At 44.0% G+C, this 19,362-nt stretch overlaps 1 protein-coding gene across 5 annotated transcripts in view; it reads right to left on the bottom strand.

Moving 5' to 3' along the window:
* Window positions 1-19,362, bottom strand: part of tek (TEK tyrosine kinase, endothelial) — a 72,554-nt gene that overhangs the window by 17,282 nt on the left and 35,910 nt on the right. For 4 of the 5 annotated variants that reach the window (XM_041186041.1, XM_041186043.1, XM_041186045.1 and 1 more), the window contains 7 exons: window positions 19,053-19,200; window positions 14,892-15,053; window positions 11,511-11,651; window positions 6,056-6,343; window positions 5,312-5,614; window positions 1,617-1,780; window positions 405-618 (listed from right to left, as the gene is read on the bottom strand). In XM_041186041.1, coding sequence (XP_041041975.1) covers window positions 405-618; window positions 1,617-1,780; window positions 5,312-5,614; window positions 6,056-6,343; window positions 11,511-11,651; window positions 14,892-15,053; window positions 19,053-19,200 — 1,420 coding nt within the window. The remainder of the gene's footprint in view (window positions 1-404; window positions 619-1,616; window positions 1,781-5,311; window positions 5,615-6,055; window positions 6,344-11,510; window positions 11,652-14,891; window positions 15,054-19,052; window positions 19,201-19,362) is intronic. The other variant, XM_041186044.1, reaches the window with a different exon arrangement.

The raw sequence follows: 19,362 nt of genomic DNA, 5'->3' as shown, positions 1-19,362 counted from the left end.
AGTTATACTAACCATTAAAAAGTGAGAGCATGAGGAACTTGAGCAAAGAAATTGGCCTGGATTTTGTATCGAGAATAACATTGAGGATGCCAGCACTTGTAGTTATAATGGAATAAATCAGATAACAACATCAGGGGTCTGCACATGTGCAATTAAATGCAGAGAACTGAAAGTTGCCATGTGAATTTTTCTGTTCCTGAAAAAGCTGCTCTATAACAGTACCTCAACAAAAAACTCAGCATTGTAATCTATCTAAGATCGTGAAGATGTAGTACTTTACCCATTAGTTACCCACAAACACACCAAAAATGTTAGGCTGGTACATCCAAGCTTTTCCCCTTTTCAGGCTCGAGGGGCTGAATGGCCTCCTGTTTTAATGTTCCTATATAATGAAGGAGCCTTACCTTTCATTCTTTTAATGGCTGCATTCATCTTGTGTCCATCCTTCTTAATTCGAGCCTTCAAGACCTGTCCAAAATTTCCTTCACCAATAATGTCTTCAAATTTGATATCATCCCAATGGAGGACAGGATAAACAATCGGCATTCTCAGCTGAGGCTTTGGTTTCCTGGTCAAAGTGAGGGTCCCTGAATTAAACTGAATAATAGGCTCCTCCCTCTTCAAAGCAAAGAAAAAGCAGGAAAAGAGTTACTCTGTGAGAAAAAAATGCTTAAAACCATTAAAGTTATTCAGAGTCACCATGGGAATTTTCTTTTTGCGGCTGAGATCCAGTAGGGCAGGATTTCCAGCTGCCACTCAAACTTACCTCTACCGTAGCCCATTTGCCTGTATTGAGGTTTATCTTGCCTTCACTGGTGAGTCCCCATTACCAAGACGGAGTACAACAAGGCAAGGCCACACAGTGGGGATACAGTGCAGCACCAGAACGAGTGATGCAGGAATAGCAAGATCCTCACCGACAGGCTCTACCGAAACTAAGCCCTTCAATAGCTGGGCACCAGGCCTAGCTTGAAGGATGCTACAAAAGCCTCACCCTTAATTAATAAAAATGAGAACCTTTATCACCGTGTCACCTCGGGCAAGGAGGCCCTGGATAGCAGTGTGGAAAGCAGAGGGTTGCAGAGGGATCCTTATGGCAGCAGAAGAGAAATCTCCATCTACCTCTGCCATCTGATGCCAACTGATTTTGCACAAAATGGTGGGGTGATTTCAGGAAACACTTCTTCACATTAAAGGGGTGTGGGAATCTGGAACTCTCTCCCCCAAAAAGCTGTTGAGACTGGGAGTCAATTGAAAATTTCAACATTGAGAGGCATAGATTTTTGTTGGGAAGAGGATTAAGGGTTATGGGACCAAGGCGGGTAGATGGGGTTAAGATACAGCTCAGCCATGATCTAACTGAATAGCAGAACAGGCTCAAGGGGCTGAATGGCCTTCTCATGTTGCAATAGTGGATGATTGAATGACAAAAAAGATTTTGCTTGTGTGGGAGTGGCTGGACTCAACTAGTGAACATAAATTAATATATTTATACTAATGTTATTATAGAAATCTGTACAAACTGCAGCATTTTACTATTGGGGAAATCGTGACCATATCTCACTGTAGGAGCAACAATGATGTCAACCCAGCAATGTTTGGTCATGTGATCCTACCGAGCTGTTTTGGAAAGCTTGTACCATTCTCCGTTGGAAGTTGTTCCTCTTGAAGTGAAGCACAATGCAAAAGGCTAATAGGATTGTCAGACAAGTCATTCCTGCTGATCCCAGGATGGCGTACAGCAGCAGCCTCCCCTCTTGCTGACGTCTGTAGTACTCAGCTGGAAAAAGACAGCATCAATGCTCAGAAAGGTCCCAGGGACTTTACATTTTATGAAGACAATTATAGACTCTTAAAGCACAGAAGATCATTCAGCCCATTTTGTCAGTGCTGGCTCTTTAAAAGAGCCATCCAATCAGTCCTACTCTTTCTACACAGCTTTTTAATTACTTATCCAATCCCTTTTTGAAAGTTATTATTGAATCTGCCTCCACTGGCTTTTCAGGCTTCGCATTCCAGATCACAACTCACTGAGTAAAACAAATTCTCCTCACCTCCCCTCTGGTTCTTTTGCCAATTATCTTCAATCTGTGTCCTCTGGTTACTGGCCCTCCTGCCACTGGGAACAGTTTCTCTGCAATCAAACCCTTCATGATTTTGAATGCCTTGATTAAATCTCCTCTCAACCTTTTCTGCTCTGTGGAGAATACTCCAAGCTTTTCCAGTCTCTCCACTGACTTGTTCATCCCTGATATCAGTCTAGTCATTCTCTGCTACCTTCTCTAAGGGATTGACACCTAGTATAATGAATAAATGGGTATGATATCCCTATAGGCTGTACAAGAGGTTCCAACTGCTGATACTATTACTTTATACTGTGTGTAAATAGCAATCTAGATACTAAGATATATTTTGGGAATATCAGTTTGTAAATTCCTGCACTGATTTAACAAGGTGATTATTTTTTCAACCTAATGGAGCAAGACATCAAACTGAGGATTTTAAACCTATTGTGAATTCCAAAGGATAAACTGTGGAAATAAGAATGACATTGGAACTAAAAGTGGATTCTCAAAACACTACCTGCCCACAATTTCCCAGCTTCCTACTAACATCAGGAGCATTCGACAACCCTATAAACGTCAAGTAATAATTATTAAACCACATTAGAATGATGTGGAGTGCACTGACAGAAGCTCTTATATCTGCTGTCAATCCACAGATGGATGGAAAACAATTATATTGTCAGCACGTGAAACTGTTGTGATCAAGAGTTGCTTTGGAAACAGGAGTCATTTTGTCTTATGCAGTATTATTTCAGATAGAACCTCTTGTTCACACTGATAATGATAAATATCCCTTCAGTCAGTCAGTCAGCATGGTTATGGCAATTTGTAACCTCATCATGTAAGTACCTTTTATTTATTTCCCACAGGGGGCAGCAATCAAAATCAATTAATAAAAGCAGAAAATAATCAGTTAATATTGTATGTAAATGAAGTTACAGGTACCATTGGAGATATGTACAGACGCTTAACGTTCCTCTGTCAGCTATTTTAAGAAGGCATGCATTTCTCGAGTACTTTTCACAACCACCAGATATCCCAAAATGCTTTACAGCTAATGAAGATTTGTTTTTGAAGTGTGGTCACCGTTGTAATGTAGGAAAGACAGCAGCCAATTTGTGCACAGGAAGATCCCGCAAACAGCAATGTGATGATGACCAGATCATCTGTGTTTGTGATGTTGGTTGAGGCATAAATATTGACCAGGACACTGGGGGAGGGACTCCCCTACTGTTCTTTGAAATAGTGCTGTGGGATCTTTTACATCCACCTTAGAGGGCAGACCTTTGGTTTAACATCTCAGCTGAGAAGCACGCCTCTGACAGTGCAGCACTCCCTCAGTACTGCACTGGAATGTCAACCTTGATTTCTGTGCTCAGTTCCTGCAGTGGGACTTGAAAACATAACCTCCTGGCTCAGAGGCAAGAGCACTACTCACTGAGTCACGGCTGACACATCAAGCCGTATTAGTTAAGCTACAAAAACAAAAAACTGCGGATGCTGGAAATCCAAAACAAAAACAGAATTACCTGGAAAAACTGAGCAGGTCTGGCAGCAACGGCGGAGAAGAAAAGAGTTGATGTTTTGAGTCCTCATGACCCTTCAGCAGAACTGGGTGAATCCAAGGAGAGGGGTGAAATATAAGCTGGTTTAAGGTGGGGGTTGGAGGGGGTGGGGGGTGTTGGGTTGGGGGAGAGAAGTGGAGGGGGTGGTGTCATTGTAGGAACAAGCAAGCAGTGATAGGAGCAGATAATCAAAAGATGTCACAGACAAAAGAACAAAAGAACACAGAGGTTTGAAATTGGTGATATTATGTAAACGAATGTGCTAATTAAGAATGGATGGTAGGGCACTCAAGGTATAGCTCTAGTGGGGGTGGGGGGCATAAAAGATTTAAAAATAATGGAAATAGGTGGGAAAAGAAAAATCTATATAAATTATTGGAAAAAAAAACAAAAGGGAGGAGAAACAGAAAGGGGGTGGGGATGGAGGAGGGAGTTCAAGATCTGAAGTTGTTGAATTCAATATTCAGTCCGGAAGGCTGTAAAGTGCCTAGTCGGAAGATGAGGTGCTATTCCTCCAGTTTGCGTTGGGCTCCACTGGAACAATGCAGCAAGCCAAGGACAGACATGTGGGCAAGAGAGCAGGGTGGAGTGTTAAAATGGCAAGCGATGGGGAGGTTTGGGTCATTCTTGCGGTCTGTCAACAACTTCAGATCTTGAACTCCCTCCTCCTTCCCCACCCCCTTTCTGTTTTTTCCCCCTTCCTTTTGTTTTTTCCAATAATTTATATAGATTTTTCTTTTCCCACCTATTTCCATTATTTTTAAATCTTTTATGCCCCCCCACCCCCACTAGAGCTATACCTTGAGAGCTCTACCATCCATTCTTAATTAGCACATTCGTTTAGATAATATCATCAACTTCAACACCTCTGTGTTCTTTTGTTCTTTTGTCTGTGACATCTTTTGATTATCTACTCCTATCACTGCTTGCTTGTCCCTACAACCACACCACCCCTCCCAACTTCTCTTCCCCCCCCCCCCCAATCTTAAACCAGCTTATATTTCACCCCTCTCCTTATATTCACTCAGTTCTGCTGAAGGGTCATGAGGACTCGAAACGTCAACTCTTTTCTTCTCTGCCGATGCTGCCAGACCTGCTGAGTTTTTCCAGGTAATTCTGTTTTTGTATTAGTTAAGCTGTCAGCCCAATTAAGTTAAACAGCTTATTTCTCCACTAAAGTAACAGACATAAGTATTTTATTTAGTACATATGATCAAGGAGCAGGAGTAGGCCATTCGGCCTCTTGAGCCTGCTCGGCCGTTCAATAAGGTCACAGCTGAACTGATAGTAACCTCCAATCTGCATCCCACCGACCCTCCATAACCTTTCACCCCCTTGCTTACCAAGAATCTATCCACCTCTGCCTTAAAAATATTCAAAGGCTCTGCTTCCACCACCTTTTGAGGAAAGGAGTTCCAAAGACTCATGACCCTCAGAGAAACATTTTTGCCTCATCTCCGTTTTAAATGAGCAACCCCTTATTTTTAAGCAGTGACCCCTAGTTCTAGATTCTCCCACAAGAGGAAACATCCTCTCCACATCTACCCTGTCAAGACCCCTCAGGATCTTATATGTGGTGTATTAAACAGGCTTTGCAATTTCTTATAGTTTTATCTATGTCATGTAAGTATATTCACAAATACATGCTCACAATTTACACATTTACCACTAAAGGTGTACCTGCAGATTCTGGCAGCGTATGTAATTCCATGGTTGGGTTAGGGTGACTCTCTCCAATGTTATTCTTTGCATAGATTTCCACCAGGTACGGTGAGTTTGCCTCCAGCCCCCGCAGCTGGAATTGTGAAACAAGGTTCTCTCTCACATTGATTTCTGTCTCCTGAGTGTAATCCTCCGCCCCATAGATTTTGTAACGTATGACGATAGATGATATCGAGTTGCCATCTTCGATTAACCAGGAGATAAAAGCCGAGGAGTCTGAGATATTAAAAATCTTGACGTTGGCAGGAGCAGGAGGCTGTTCTGTCAAAATCAATAGGATCTTGGTGTTAACCCCACTGACCTCTGCTCTCAAACCAACTTACTGAGCAGCCCACATTGACAACAGGACTCTGGTAAAGTGGAGGTCAATATCCTTCTATTCCTTTTTCCCTAACTTGCTTATCCAGCTTCCCCTTAAACGTATCTATACTATTTACCTCAAACACTCCCTGTGTTAGCGAGTTCCACTCTCTGGATGTTTCACCCGAATTCCCCATTGGATTTAATAGTGACCTATGTTATATTGATGCTCCACAGTCTTGGATTCTCCACAAGTGGAAACATTTTCTCTACCTCTATCCTATTGAAACTCTTCCATAATTTTAAGGACTGCGATCAGGTGACTCCCCAAGCCTCCCTCTTTTCTGGATGATATCGATGAACACAAATTCCAGAAGCAGCCATTGGGAAGGAATAACTTACTGTTGCTGTATGTCCACGACGTTACCATGTCACACCATTCTCCCACTGAATTAGTTTGTGCCCGCACTCGACACTGGTACTGCTGCTTAGGCTGCAGGCCCTCGATTTCCAGGCTGGACTGATTGCCGGGAACCTCCAGGGTAGTGGGCTTCCCTTTACTGTCATTGGCTGCTTGACACTCTATATGGTAGGTGATTTCCTCCATGCTTCCGGGGACTGGCTGCCATGTTAACAGAAGCGACGTTTGGCTTTTGGGCAGAACTTTAAAACCCAGTGGAGCAGGAAGAGCTGTAACACACACACACACACACAACAACAAAGAACAAAGACTTTAACTATTGACAGCCTGTGTTTATTAACAACTTTACTGCTCATTAGCAAAAAATAAAATGCAAATGATTAAAACTAAAAATAATGGACCTTTTATTGGGATGGGCTTAAAAACTATTTGCATTCTGTGGCAAACAGGAGATAAACATTATTTTAAGATCAGTATAAATGCTCAGTTAAAATAGTAAATAGATAAACAATCATGAACATGTTTAGCATTCATCTCTTAATATTGACAACTTGATATATAGGCTCCCCTATAGATGAAAATTGTTGTTTCCCCTTGTGGGGGAGTCTAGAACTAGTGGACACAGTTTAAAAATTAGGGACACGTTTATCCGGTCGGCGAGCAGGGGCAGGGCCCGCTCACCGACTTGTAAAATGACGCCTGCGTCCTGACGTCACCCCGCGTCATCAAGATTTTCAGTTCGGCCTATTAAGGGCATTAAAAAACTAATTAAGATTAGTTTCACATGGGTGAAACAGCGCACTCCCGGCTGAGGGAACCCCACCCCCACCCCCTCACCCTCCCCCCGCCCGCACTGGGAATGCATAGCGCTTCCTGGAGGGCGTAATGCTGGGTGGGCCTTAATTGGCCTGCACACATAAAATGGCAGCGTGCCCACCTAATCGGGGGCACCGATCAGAGGCCCACCCCCCCACTTCTCCCCCGACAGGGGGAAAATGTTACCCTAGGAGTCTCCAATTTGAGACTAAGAAGAGGAGAATTTTTTTCTTTACAGAGGATTGTTAAGGCTGTGGAATTCACTACCCCAGAGAACAGTGGAGGCTGGGTCACTGAACTTATTCAAGGCTGAGTTGAACAGATTTTTGATCAACAAGGGAGTCAAGGGTTATGGAGGGCAGACAGGAAAATGGAGTAGTACCACAACATGATCAGCCATGATCTTATCGAATGGGGCAGCAGGCTTGAGGGCCTGAATGGCCTACCCCTCCTCTTACTTCCTCTGTCCCTCTGCTCACACACAGTCGCATTCACCCACCGTCCCATGCTTGCTGAACTTCACTGACCCCCAGTCCAACAATGCATTCACACACTTGTGGCTCAGTTTCAAATTTGTTTGATAATGTTCCTGTGAATCACTTTGGGATTTTTAAGCACTTTAAAGGAGCTATATTAATGCAAGTTGTTGTTATTGATAATTGTTCATTCTTGCATTTAAATTTACTGGGACCACAAATGCACAACCCCTTCTGTGCACTCCCGCTGTAACTCTGGTATAGTTCGATGGAAGGGCTTTAATTTAAGATCAGGTCTGTTTACCACAAGCTCCAGGCCTTGCCCTGCAGTTTCCACAGGGGCCTGTAAGGCATTGAACCTCTGCCCCCAGAACAATGACATTGGGGAAGGGGGCATGGCCAAAGAGACAGGGACTCCCAAAGCCTAACGTTGTGATGTCTCTTTGCCTGATAGGATGGAGGGCAGGTGTGCCCAGTAAAAACAGGTGTAACAAACCCACTGATTAGTGGGAATGGGCTCCACCTTGTCCCAGTCCAGGATCCCCACCCAAATGACTTCTTTCAAAAATAAGTTGCAAGTTTCTTCTGGCCCCCTCACAAAGGAGGTCCGTCCCACCCTGGATCAGTCACCCTCCGACCGATATCCTAGTCTCCCCAGGCAGCAGGGTTGCATTCCTGGAGGTTTCAGCAATGACCCCCCCATCTCCAATCACCCCACACGGTTGAACAGCCTTGTATTCCCATCTCTGATATTTGCAATCAGTAATATAGGTGTTCAGAGAAAATGTAAAAAGAACATTTTTTTAATGCCCTGGGTTCACACCAGAGTCCATGAGGTTCATTTATAATTCCTGGAGACTCCACAGGTGAAAACCTAAGATAGAACTTAGTGCTGTGAGTGCTTAACTATCCTTTTTAAATGATGTGAACTTCTGTAACCTGAAAACTAGAGCCCAATCAGTGTCAAAGGTCATGGGCAGGTATATCATGTCATGTGGAGTTTTAATCCCATTGTATTCACAGTGTTTCCCTCTCCCCTCCCACTCCTTCCTTCCTTCCTATCTTGGAGGTAATAAGTCAAGCTAGGATAACATTTTCACTGTGCTGGTAGCCCTCTGGAATCTATCCAGGGGCCTTTCTTTGTATGAGAGTCTAGACAATGACTGGTTCTTCCACACTGCAGTCCATCACAGGCAAACTCATTTCTAATCTCAGTGACCATTTACGCATTTGTATCTGCACCAGGGCTCACTGGCTAGTGATCGAGAAAGAGAACCCTGTATCATTCCGCTGCCTAACTCTGGGTCACCGCAAGGCCCCCTCTGCTACCCTGATTAAATCTATTATATGTTCTAGTACATTAAAAATGTTCATTGATGCAGCAAAACTTTTCGAACAATATTTGGCACGGGGCACTCAACTAAACTTTTAATACAGTAATGAGAAAGCACGATAGACAATTTGTTAACGTATACTGCACACATAAGCACTCAGAAATGTTTGTTTAGTGAAGCTGGCCCTACAAGCAATAAATTCCAACAACATTTACTGTGAAGGAGCCACTGGTTCGGTGTACAGCCCAGATAACATGACAGGAGTTCAGATAAAACTCCTGTCCCAGGTTTTTGTGTTGCTGACTACAGCAAACAGTGTAATGGGAAGCTGCCTGAGACCAGCTTTCGAGGTAATGTAAAGTCTGAACATGCCAGACAATATGTCAGCTGCTCTTTGGAGGACGTTGTACATTGTGGAGCTCTTCCTGCAGGAAGGGAGATTAACCCCATAGAACAGTCTCTATTCGCGAACAAAGTACCTATGTGGGAGTAGCAATGATCCCTACTTCCATTGGCAGACATGCTGGAGACAAGCACTGCTCGGTCATTACAGCCTCCTGTAGACTTCATTTATTCTAAAATGAACCATTACCAGGATAATGAACCTTGTAGTTCTCTATCCAGCATTCCACTCGTTCAGCAATTTTAACATCAAAATTCCAAAATTTCCTCAAAGAGGGTCTTGTGGCAGAAGGGAAAGTGGGTAAATGGCCTCAGCCATTCTGTATAGGGGGAGGAAGGGGGACCCGACTATCTCAATGTGGTTGCGAGGGAGGATCAGATAAGAACTCTTAACACGTTTATTCTTTCCAACTAGAGCTACGGAGATGATCTGGGAGCTTCCTGTTCACCCTATTGTTTGGGCGCGGGGTATCTGCAAGGGTGAAAAGGGCGCTTGGTATTATAGGATGAAACATACACTCAATTTAAATCAGAAGCCATGCTATCTGGAGCGACATCTTTTTGTGGATTTTTTTGTGCAGTCCTTGACATTCAATGTCTATGTGAAATGGTCCCAGGACAGATACGGTGGGAACCAAAAGGAGCGTACTGCTTCAACCACTACAGGATTGCATTCATACGGCACCTTTCACTTCATAAAACATCCCAAGGCATTTCACAGGAGTGTTCAGACAAAATTTGACACTGAACCGCTTAAGGTGGTACAGGCTGAGTATCTGTTATCCAAAACCCTCAGGGCCAATTGTGTTTCAGTTTTCAGATAATTTTGGTTTTCGGATATTGCATTAGGCCTACTTACAATGGCCAAAGCTTAGGCTAGCTATAGTCTAAAGTAAATAAAATGGCCAGAAAATAAGATGTGGCACTGAATAATAAGTACAGGGTACCTGTAATAAGTTCTCACTAATGGCATCATCTGCGATTCTGCTTGTAGTAGAGGGTTCACAAGGTAAACAGTGCAGCCAAACTTCCCAACTAGACTTCCTGCACTAAAGGTCAATGAGGTTCAGGAAAAGTGCAGTTTTTGGATGTGTTCGGCTTTTGGATTTATGGATCAATGTTATTCAACCTGTGTTAGGGCAGGTGACCAAAATTTGGTCACAAAAAGCCTCTTAAATGAGGAAAGAGAGGTAGAGACCTTTAGGGAGGGTATTGCAGAACTTATGGTCCAGGCAACTGAAGGCATGGCCACCAATGGTGCAATGATGAAAATCAAGGATGTGCAAGAAGTCGGAATTGGAGCCATGCTGAGGTCTCGGAGGATTGTGGAGCTGGAGAGGAGATTACAGATATGAAGAGGGTTTTAGGAGTGGGGGACGTTACAGAGATAGGGAGGGTTGTAGGGGCTGGAGGATATTACAGAGATAGGGAGGGTTGTAGGGGCTAGAGGAGGTTACAGAGATAGGGAGCGTTGTAGGGGCTGGAGGATATTACAGAGATAGGGAGAGTTGTAGGGGCTAGAGGAGGTTACAGAGATAGGGAGGGTTGTAGGCGCTGGAGGATATTACAGAGATAGGGAGGGTTGTAGGGGCTGGAGAAGGTTACAGAGATAGGGAGGGTTGTAAGAGCTGGAGGAGGTTTTCCCACTTTGTGCTGTTGGGCCATCCAGTTCAAATCTGTTCAAGCTAATTTAATGGAAGTGTTACACAATGTGAGCAATTGACGTAAGCACCTTCAACATCCTATTTTACTAGTTTGGGATGGTTTCAAACAAACCTAGATGTAAAAGAGGCATAGATCAAAGATCTATCTCAATATACTACCTCATTATCCTTTTCAATCCTAAATTACAGCTAAACCTTTTGTTACTTTTTCCATCTTTATACTGTTAGTCTGTTGTAATAATGCAAGTGACTTGTTTCAATTTCTTTTTATAAAACTTCTACGTTTACACATGGAAATGTGGAAAATGTAAATTCAATGACAGAACTGTCACATTCAGATTAGAAAATAAAATTTCCTACTCTGGTTGGAAGCATTGCTGGAGGTTTCATCATATGTTCCCCTGTCGCCATGCTCCCCATCTGGTCAAATAGCCTTTTTAATTCCCATCTCCAATATCATTATAATTAATAAACAAAAGGGTTAAAAACTAATTTTAAAACACACAATTTGGTCTATGTCTAACTCCCTGAGAGTTTCATCACAGCAGTGTCCAGGAGATTAATCTTTAATTCCTGGAGACTCCAGGGCAATCCTGGAGGGTTGGCAACCTTAAGGATTGTTTGTTTAAGAGCTGGTATTATAAAGATCTTTTTCCATTTGTTTAATTGCCCTTGGGTCAAGAACAGAACTGTTACAAAGTGCACAAAGGGGAACTCAGTAATAAAATAGGCGTGCTCCATTACTTGGGCAGTCAGTCCAAAAACTTGCCACTGGACCAGGGTGTCCTTCTCCCCCATCTCCTGGTCGGCTTAGCTGTACACACACATTATACTGGCACATTGGCTGTAGATTGTCCAGTTTCACCACTTCTGATGAATCTGTTACTGAAGGTAAAAATATACACGTTAATTTGAGTTGTTATGGAGACTCAGTGAACCAGCAACACTGATAAGTCAAAATTAGTGCAGAATTAAACTCAGCCCATCCCAACATCCACCCACTCTGATTCCCAGGAACAACAGCTATACGTTTCCTCTGTCTTGGCTCTTTTTCGGCAACCTTTCCCTAATCTGTGACCTGCAGCACCTAGAAGGACAAGGGCAGCATGGGAACCTCACCACTTCTAAATTCACCTCCAAGTCACACACTATCCCGATATATCACCATTACTTCATCGTCATTAGATCAAAATCCTGGAACTCCCTCCCAAATAACACTTTGGATGGACCTACACCGTACAGACATCTCATACCACCTTCTTAAGGGCAACCAGTGATGAGCAACACATGCTGCCTATGCCATCAATGCCCACATCCCCAAAATTATTATTTTTAAAAAGAAGCTCAATCTTTTTAATCCTAATCTCCCAACTTATTTTATGTCAGTCACTTCATGAGTAAGGATCCATCTCCCTTTTTAACTGGCTTAATTGATTTAGCATCACTAGTCTTTCAGCAGTAGTGCTATCTTCTTAACTAATGTCTTTATTTCTGTATCAGTTTTTAGTTGATTTAATCTGAATTTTATCCCCTTGTTCTGCTGACAGCATGTAACACTCCCTATATACCCTGCACCATCACTTCTTTATTATAAACAACTCAATCAACTTATTGGCTCAATCCTTCTCCTTGGAGGTGTATAACACATTTATTCAGTCTCTCTTCATTGATAAATCCCTGCGTTCTGGGAATTATTTCCATAAAGCATCACTGGACCTGCTCCAAGACTACAGTCTCCTTCCTATTATGGGTGGCCCAAAGCTGAACATTTCAGGTAGCAATTTGGGTGAAATTTAGAAATGCAGCACCTGACATTTATGGCTTGCATTACATTACAGCCCATTCTTCCTCATATTGCACGTGAGGACTAACCAGCACTATATATATTTTTTAAATTCTTTCATGGGATGTGGGTGTTGCTAAGGTCAGGATTTGTCACCTAACCCTAATCACCCTGAACTGAGTGGCATGTTGGGCTATTACAGAGAGCACTTTAGAGTCAGCCACATTGCTGTGGGTCTGGAGTCACATGTAGGACACAGCGTTCCTTCAATAAAGCACGTTAGTGAACCAGACGGGTTTTTCCGATGATAGTTGTCACCGTCACTGAGACTAACTTTCAATTCCAGATTTATTAATTGAATTTTAAATTGCACCAGCTGCCAAGATGGGATTTGAACCCATGTCCCCAGCACATTAGCCTGGGCCTCTGGATTACTAGTCCATTGAGAACACCACCACACCACCATCTCCTCTGATTGTAGTTGTGTTTCCTTGTTCTAATCCTCTGTGCTTCTGATGAAAATCATTATCCTTTTGACTGCTTTTTGAACCCATGAGCTAGTTTTTAATGGTTTACAGACCTGGATCTCAATATCCCTTACTTTTTTTAATCTTCAGATGGAGAGATTGTCAGTATTATTCAGTGACAACCTCTAATATTCATCAGCTGGTTATGAACACAGGATGATGCAAATCACATCAGGATGTATTGTTATATTCTCCTCATAAAAACTGAAGCATGTAGGAACATTGGAACCGGAGTAGGCCATTCAGCTCATCGAGCCTGCTCTGTCATTCAATTAAATCATGGCTGATCATGTACCTCAACGCCAATTTCCCACACTATCTCCATATCTCTTGATGTAATTAGTCTCCAGAAATCTATTGATTTCTGCTTTAAACATGCTCAGTGACTGAGCTTCCACAGCCCTCTGAGGTAGAGAATTCCAAAGATTCACAACCCTCTGAGTGAAGGGATTCCTCCTCATCTCAGTCTTAAATGACCTACTCTTTATCCTGAGATTATGTCCCCTGGTTTCAGACTCACCAGCCAGGGGAAACATCTTATCTACATCTACGCTGTCACACCCTGTACGAATTTTGTAAGCTTCAATGAGGTCACCCCTCATTCTTCCACCCTGACCCTCACTCCCCAAGTTACCCCCCTGACCCTTTCACTCCCAGTGTTACCACCCCAACCCTCTCACTCCCCGAGTCAGCCCTCCTACCCTCTCACTCCCAATATTGCCACCCTGATGCTCTCACTCCCAATATTACTACCCCGACCTTCTCACTCTCAGTGTTACCACCTTGACCCTCTCACTTCCAGAGTCATCCCCCAGACACTCTCACTCCCAGAGTTACCACCCTGACCCTCTCACTCCCAGAGTCAGCACCCCACCGACCCTCTCACTCCCAGAGTCAGCAATGCCCCCCCCCCACCCCCGACCCTCTCGCTCCCAGTGTTACCACAGTGACCCTCTCACTCCCAGGGTCAGCAATGCCTCCCCCCGACCCTCTTACTCCCAGAGTCAGCACCCCACCAACCCTCTCACTCCCAGAGTCAGCAATGCCCCCCCACGACCCTCTCATTCTCGTGTTACCGCCCTGACCCTCTCACTCCCAGAGTTACTACCCTGACTCTCTCACTCTCAATGTTACCACCCTGACTGTCTCATTCCATGTGTTAGCCTTCTGAACTGACCTGGTCAAATCTGCACCCATGAACCTGATATCAAATTTTACTCTCAGTAGAATCAATCTACAGCTAACAAGGCATCAATCTTATTATCTAGAAGTTGTGTATATATGGAGTTGAGTTATAAGTGAAAGCATTTTTTAGATGTGAATGAAAACAATGAGACTTCTATTTTCTTCATTAGTGTATGATTGACATGTACCAACTATTCATCCTTTCTATATGAGGAATGGATCACTAAAGGTAACAAAAATTATGGGCTGGTGGCCACTAATGGCCATTTCCCGCATCTAAAATTGTTTTGGTTTTGATGTTTCTCATGGTTACTCTCTGTTTGCTTTGGTCTCCCCACTTCACAAACTACCCTCACTGGGAGGACTGCCATGCAACCTACCCCTTCAGTGTCTGCCAATGCCAGCCTATGATAGGCCGCCCACAGATCCAGGAGAGAAGCCTGGATGACTATCTATTGACTTTTCCTCCTTTCCTTTAAGGAGATATGTCACCTCTGCTCACCATGATTACAACCTTGGCATGTGATAACTGGAGTTTGAAGCAATACATTGGAGCTAACTTGCTGCTCACTTTACAAATACTTTCAATTCCTCTAAACAACAAGGCACCATGTAGAATCATGTCCTTACCTTCAACTGATGACCATGACTCTAGTCCTCCAGCAGGTTTATACAGTAATCTTGTTAGGATGATTGGCCCATCTCCAATATGTGGCTCAACATTGGCTTTAACAATAATATATCGAGTGCCACTATTGGCTTTAGTTGGAGGGGTCTGTGGTGAAGGAGGGACTGTTGAAAGTGCACATTTGGCAATAAGTTAAGGCAGCACTGATAGAAAACTGTTGAAGAAACATATCTTACAGGCTCACTAAGGGGAAGCATGCCTGTACGCATTAGAAACATTCTGAGTAGTTCTGAAAAGAGAGACTCATCAGGACAAATGCAAGAATGCCAAATTTCAAATGATCACAACAATTTATACCACAGGAGAAAAGGGGTCTTGATTGGTTGGCAGGTTGACTCTGTTAGGCTGAGGCATTGCTATGCAGAAAGTAAAGGGAAACTGAGCTTACCCAAGCTCCTGGGTAGTTCAGAAAAAGGCCCAGGGTTTCAAAATATTCCTTTTTTTGCAGAGCACGGGTCCCTTCCTATGAACGTATGTCTCTTCTAGCATGTGTAAATGAGCCACTTTACAAGCTCAACTGATTGTCTTAAATGGGTTGTTAGTATAGCTATTAGCACACTCAGCAAGTGCTACCTAATCGTGGAATCACATCTAACAGTAGACGTTTTGTTTTGGAAAAATTTTGTTGTTCAGGGAATATCTAACAGATTTTGAACATTTTATTTTTCCTTAGTTCCTGCTGGAGTAAGGCCATATTAAGGTAACAACTGAAGGTAGGTCATTATAAGATGGCAGTTCAGTTACAATAAATGAAAATATGCAACATGTTGTTCCTTGGAACACTGTTTGCAATATCTATGCAGACCCGAGGTATGGGAACTACCAGATGCAAACAAAAATAAACAGAAATGAACAATTAAAATGGGTGGTTACCTGCTGTGTAATGATTACATGGGGTAGCTGTCTGAGTTTGTGGGGTTCTTTTTTTTAAAATTCATTTACAGTATGTGGGCACCACTGGCTAGGCCAGCACTTATTGTCCATCCCTAATTGCCCTTGAGAAGGTGGTGGTGAGATGCCTTCTTGAACCATTGCAGTGGGTACACCCACAGAGCTGTTCCAGGATTTTGATCCAGCGACAGTAAAGGAACGGTGATATGTTCCCAAGTCAGGATGGTGTGTGGCTTGGAGGTGAACTTCCAGGTGGTGGTATTCCCATGTGTCTGCTGCCTTTGTCCTTCTAGGTGGTAGCAGTTACGGTTTGAAGGGTGTTGCCTAAGGAGCGTTGGTGAGTTTCTGCAGTGCATCTTGTAGATGGTACACACTGCTGCTACTGTGCGTCAGTGGTGAAGGGACTAAATGCTTATGGAAGGGGTGTCAATTGAGTGGACTGCTTTGTCTTGGATGGTGTTGAGCTTCTTGAGCACCGTTGGAGCTGCACTCATCCAAGCAAGTGGAGAGTATTCCACCACACTCCTGACTTGTGCCTTGTAGATGGTGGACAGACTTTGAGGAGTCAGGAGGTGAGTTGCTCGCCACAGGATTCCTAGCCTCTGACCTGCTCTTGTAGCCACAGTATTTATATGGCTAGCCCAATTCAGTTTCTGGTCAATGGTAACACCCAGGATGTTGATAATGGGAGATCCAGTGATGGTAAGGTCATTGAATGTCAAGGGGCGATGGTTAGATTCTGACTTGTTGGAGATGATCATTGCCTGGCACTTGTTTGGTGCTGATGTTACTTGCTACTTGTCAGCCCAAGCCTAGATATTGTCCAGGTCTTGCTGCATTCCGACATGGACTGCTTCAGTATCTGAAGAGTTGTGAATGGTGCTGAACATTGTGCAATCATCAGCGAACATCCCCACTTCTGACCTTATGATGGAAGGAAGATCATTGATGAAGCAGCTGATGATGGTTGGGCCAAGGACACTACCCTGAAGAACTCCTGGAGTGATGTCCTGGAGCTGAGATGATTGACCTCCAACAACCACAACCACCTTTCTTTGTGCTAGGTATGACTCCAACCAGTGGAGAGTTTTCTCCCTGATCCTCATTGACTCCAGTTTTGCTAGGGCTCCTTGATGCCACACTCGGTCAAATGCAGCCTTGATGTCAAGGGCAGTCACTCCCACCTCACCTCGAGAGTTCAGTTCTTTTGTCCATGTCTGGGCCAAGGCTGTAATGAGTGACCTTGGCAGAACCCAAACTGGGCGTCAGTGAACAGGTAACTGCTAAGCAAGTGCTGCTTGATAGCATCGTTGATCACCCCTTCCATTACTTTACTGATGATTGAGAGTAGGCTGATGGGGCAGTAATTGGCTGGGTTGGATTTGTTCTGCTTTTTGTGTACAGGGCATACCTGGGAAATTTTCCCCATTGCCGGGTAGATGCCATTGTTGTAGCTGTACTGGAACAGCTTGGCTAGGGGTACGGCCAGTTCTGGAGCACAAGTCTTCAGTACAATCGCTGCCATAGTGTCAGGGCCCACAGCCTTTGCAATATCAAGTGCCTTCAATCGTTTCTTGACATCATGTGGAGTGAACTGAATTGACTGAAGACTGGCATCTATGATGTTGGGGATCTCTGAAGGAGGCCGAGATGGATCACCCACACAGCACTTCTGGCTAAAGATATTTGCGAATGCTTCAGCCCTATCTTTTATACTGCTGTGCTGGGCTCCACCATCATTGAGGATGGGGATATTTGTGGAGCCTCCTCTTCTGGTGAGTTGTTTAATTGTCCAGCACCATTCATGGCTGGATGTGGCAGGACTGCAGAGCTCAGATTTGATCCATTGGTTTATGGGATCACTTAGCCCTGTTTATCACTTGCAGCTTATGCTGTTTGGCATGCAAGTAGTCCTGTGTTATAGCTTCACCAAGTTGACACCACATTTTTAGACCTGGTGTTGCTCCTGGCAAGCCCTCCTGCACTCTTCATTGAACCAGGACTGATCCCCTGGCTTGATGGTCACGGTAGAGTAGGGGATATGCCGGACCATGAAGCCATTGTGCTCGAGTACAATTCTGCTGCTGCTGCTGATGGGCCATAGCGCCTCACGGATGCCCAGTTTGAGTTGCTAGACCTGTTTGAAATTATCCCATTTAGCACGGTGGTAGTGCCACACAGCACGATGGAGAAAGTAGCCTCAATGTGAAGATGGGACTTTGTCTCCGCAACGACTGTGCGGTCGTCACTCCTACCGATACTGTCATGGACAAAGGCATCTGCGGCAGGCAGGTTGGTGAGGATGAGGTCAAGTATGTTTTTCCCTCCTGTTGGCTCCTTCACCACCTGCTGCAGACCCAATCTAGCAGCTATGTCCTTTAGGACTTGGCCAGCTTGGTCAGTAAATGGTGCTAGTGAGCCACATTGAAGTTCCCCACCCAGAATACATTCTGCGCCCTAGCCATCTTCAGTGCTTCCTCCAAGTGGTGTTCAACATGGAGGAGCACTGATTCATCAGCTGAGGAGGCGGCAATCAGCAGGAGATTTCCTTGCCCATGTTTGACTTGATGCTTCATGGGGTCCACAGCAACTCCCTCCAGACTGTATACCACTGTGCCATCACAACTGCTGGCTCTGTCCTGCCATTGAGACAGGGCTCAATGTCGCAAAGTCAAGACAAAACTATTTGCTTGATTGATTTGAATTTGAACATGGCTGGTGAAGGGATTGTCTAATTGTTTCCAAGATGTTCTTTTAAGATAAACTTTGTTGCTCCGTTCAATAATTCCTGGGGCCTAATCATCAGGAAAGACTGAAAAGAGTGGGGCTCTTTTCCCTCAAAAAGAGAAGGTCGAGGGGTGACCTGATAGATGTCTTTAGAATTATGAAAGAGTTTGATAGGATTGACATGGAGTCTTGTGGGGAGAACAGACCAGGGGGCTATGGATAAAATAGTCAGGAATAAATCCCATAGAGAATTCAGGCAAAACTGTGGTGAGACTGCGGAACTTGGTACCACAGGGAGTAGTTAGGGCAAATAGGAAAGATGAATTGAAGAAAGTTGGATAAACACTTGAACGAGAAAGGAATGCTGAAAGGGTGAAAAGAAGTCAGGTGGGAGGAGGTTCTTGTGCAGCAGAAAAGACCAGCACAGACCAGTTGGGTCGAATGGCCTGTTTCTGTGCTGCAAATACTATGTAGAAATAACCTACCTTTGACAGACACATTAAATGGCCTCACAGCAACTCCAACTGCTGTTTTGACACGGCAGATCCACTCTCCTGAATCTGACGGTGACATTTTCAACACTTCGAAGAATGTGATGGTCTGATTGACTGGACGCGTTATTGTCCTTGTGGGCTGAAATGGAGAAACAATAGACAGTGTAAGTGGCAACTGGTAAAGACAACATCCTTCCCAAGTGCACATCAGAAGGGGAGTATTCAAATAGCCAAAGTTCCAGCAAAACACCTAACAGAGGCTGAACTGGTTCGCTGTAAAGATCAACATCTGGGGTATCAT

The sequence above is a fragment of the Carcharodon carcharias genome, chromosome 4 (genome assembly GCF_017639515.1).
Source record: "Carcharodon carcharias isolate sCarCar2 chromosome 4, sCarCar2.pri, whole genome shotgun sequence".
Lineage (NCBI taxonomy): Eukaryota > Metazoa > Chordata > Chondrichthyes > Lamniformes > Lamnidae > Carcharodon > Carcharodon carcharias.
Note: the sequence above shows the minus strand (reverse complement) of the source record. Positions and strands in the feature narration are given on the sequence as shown.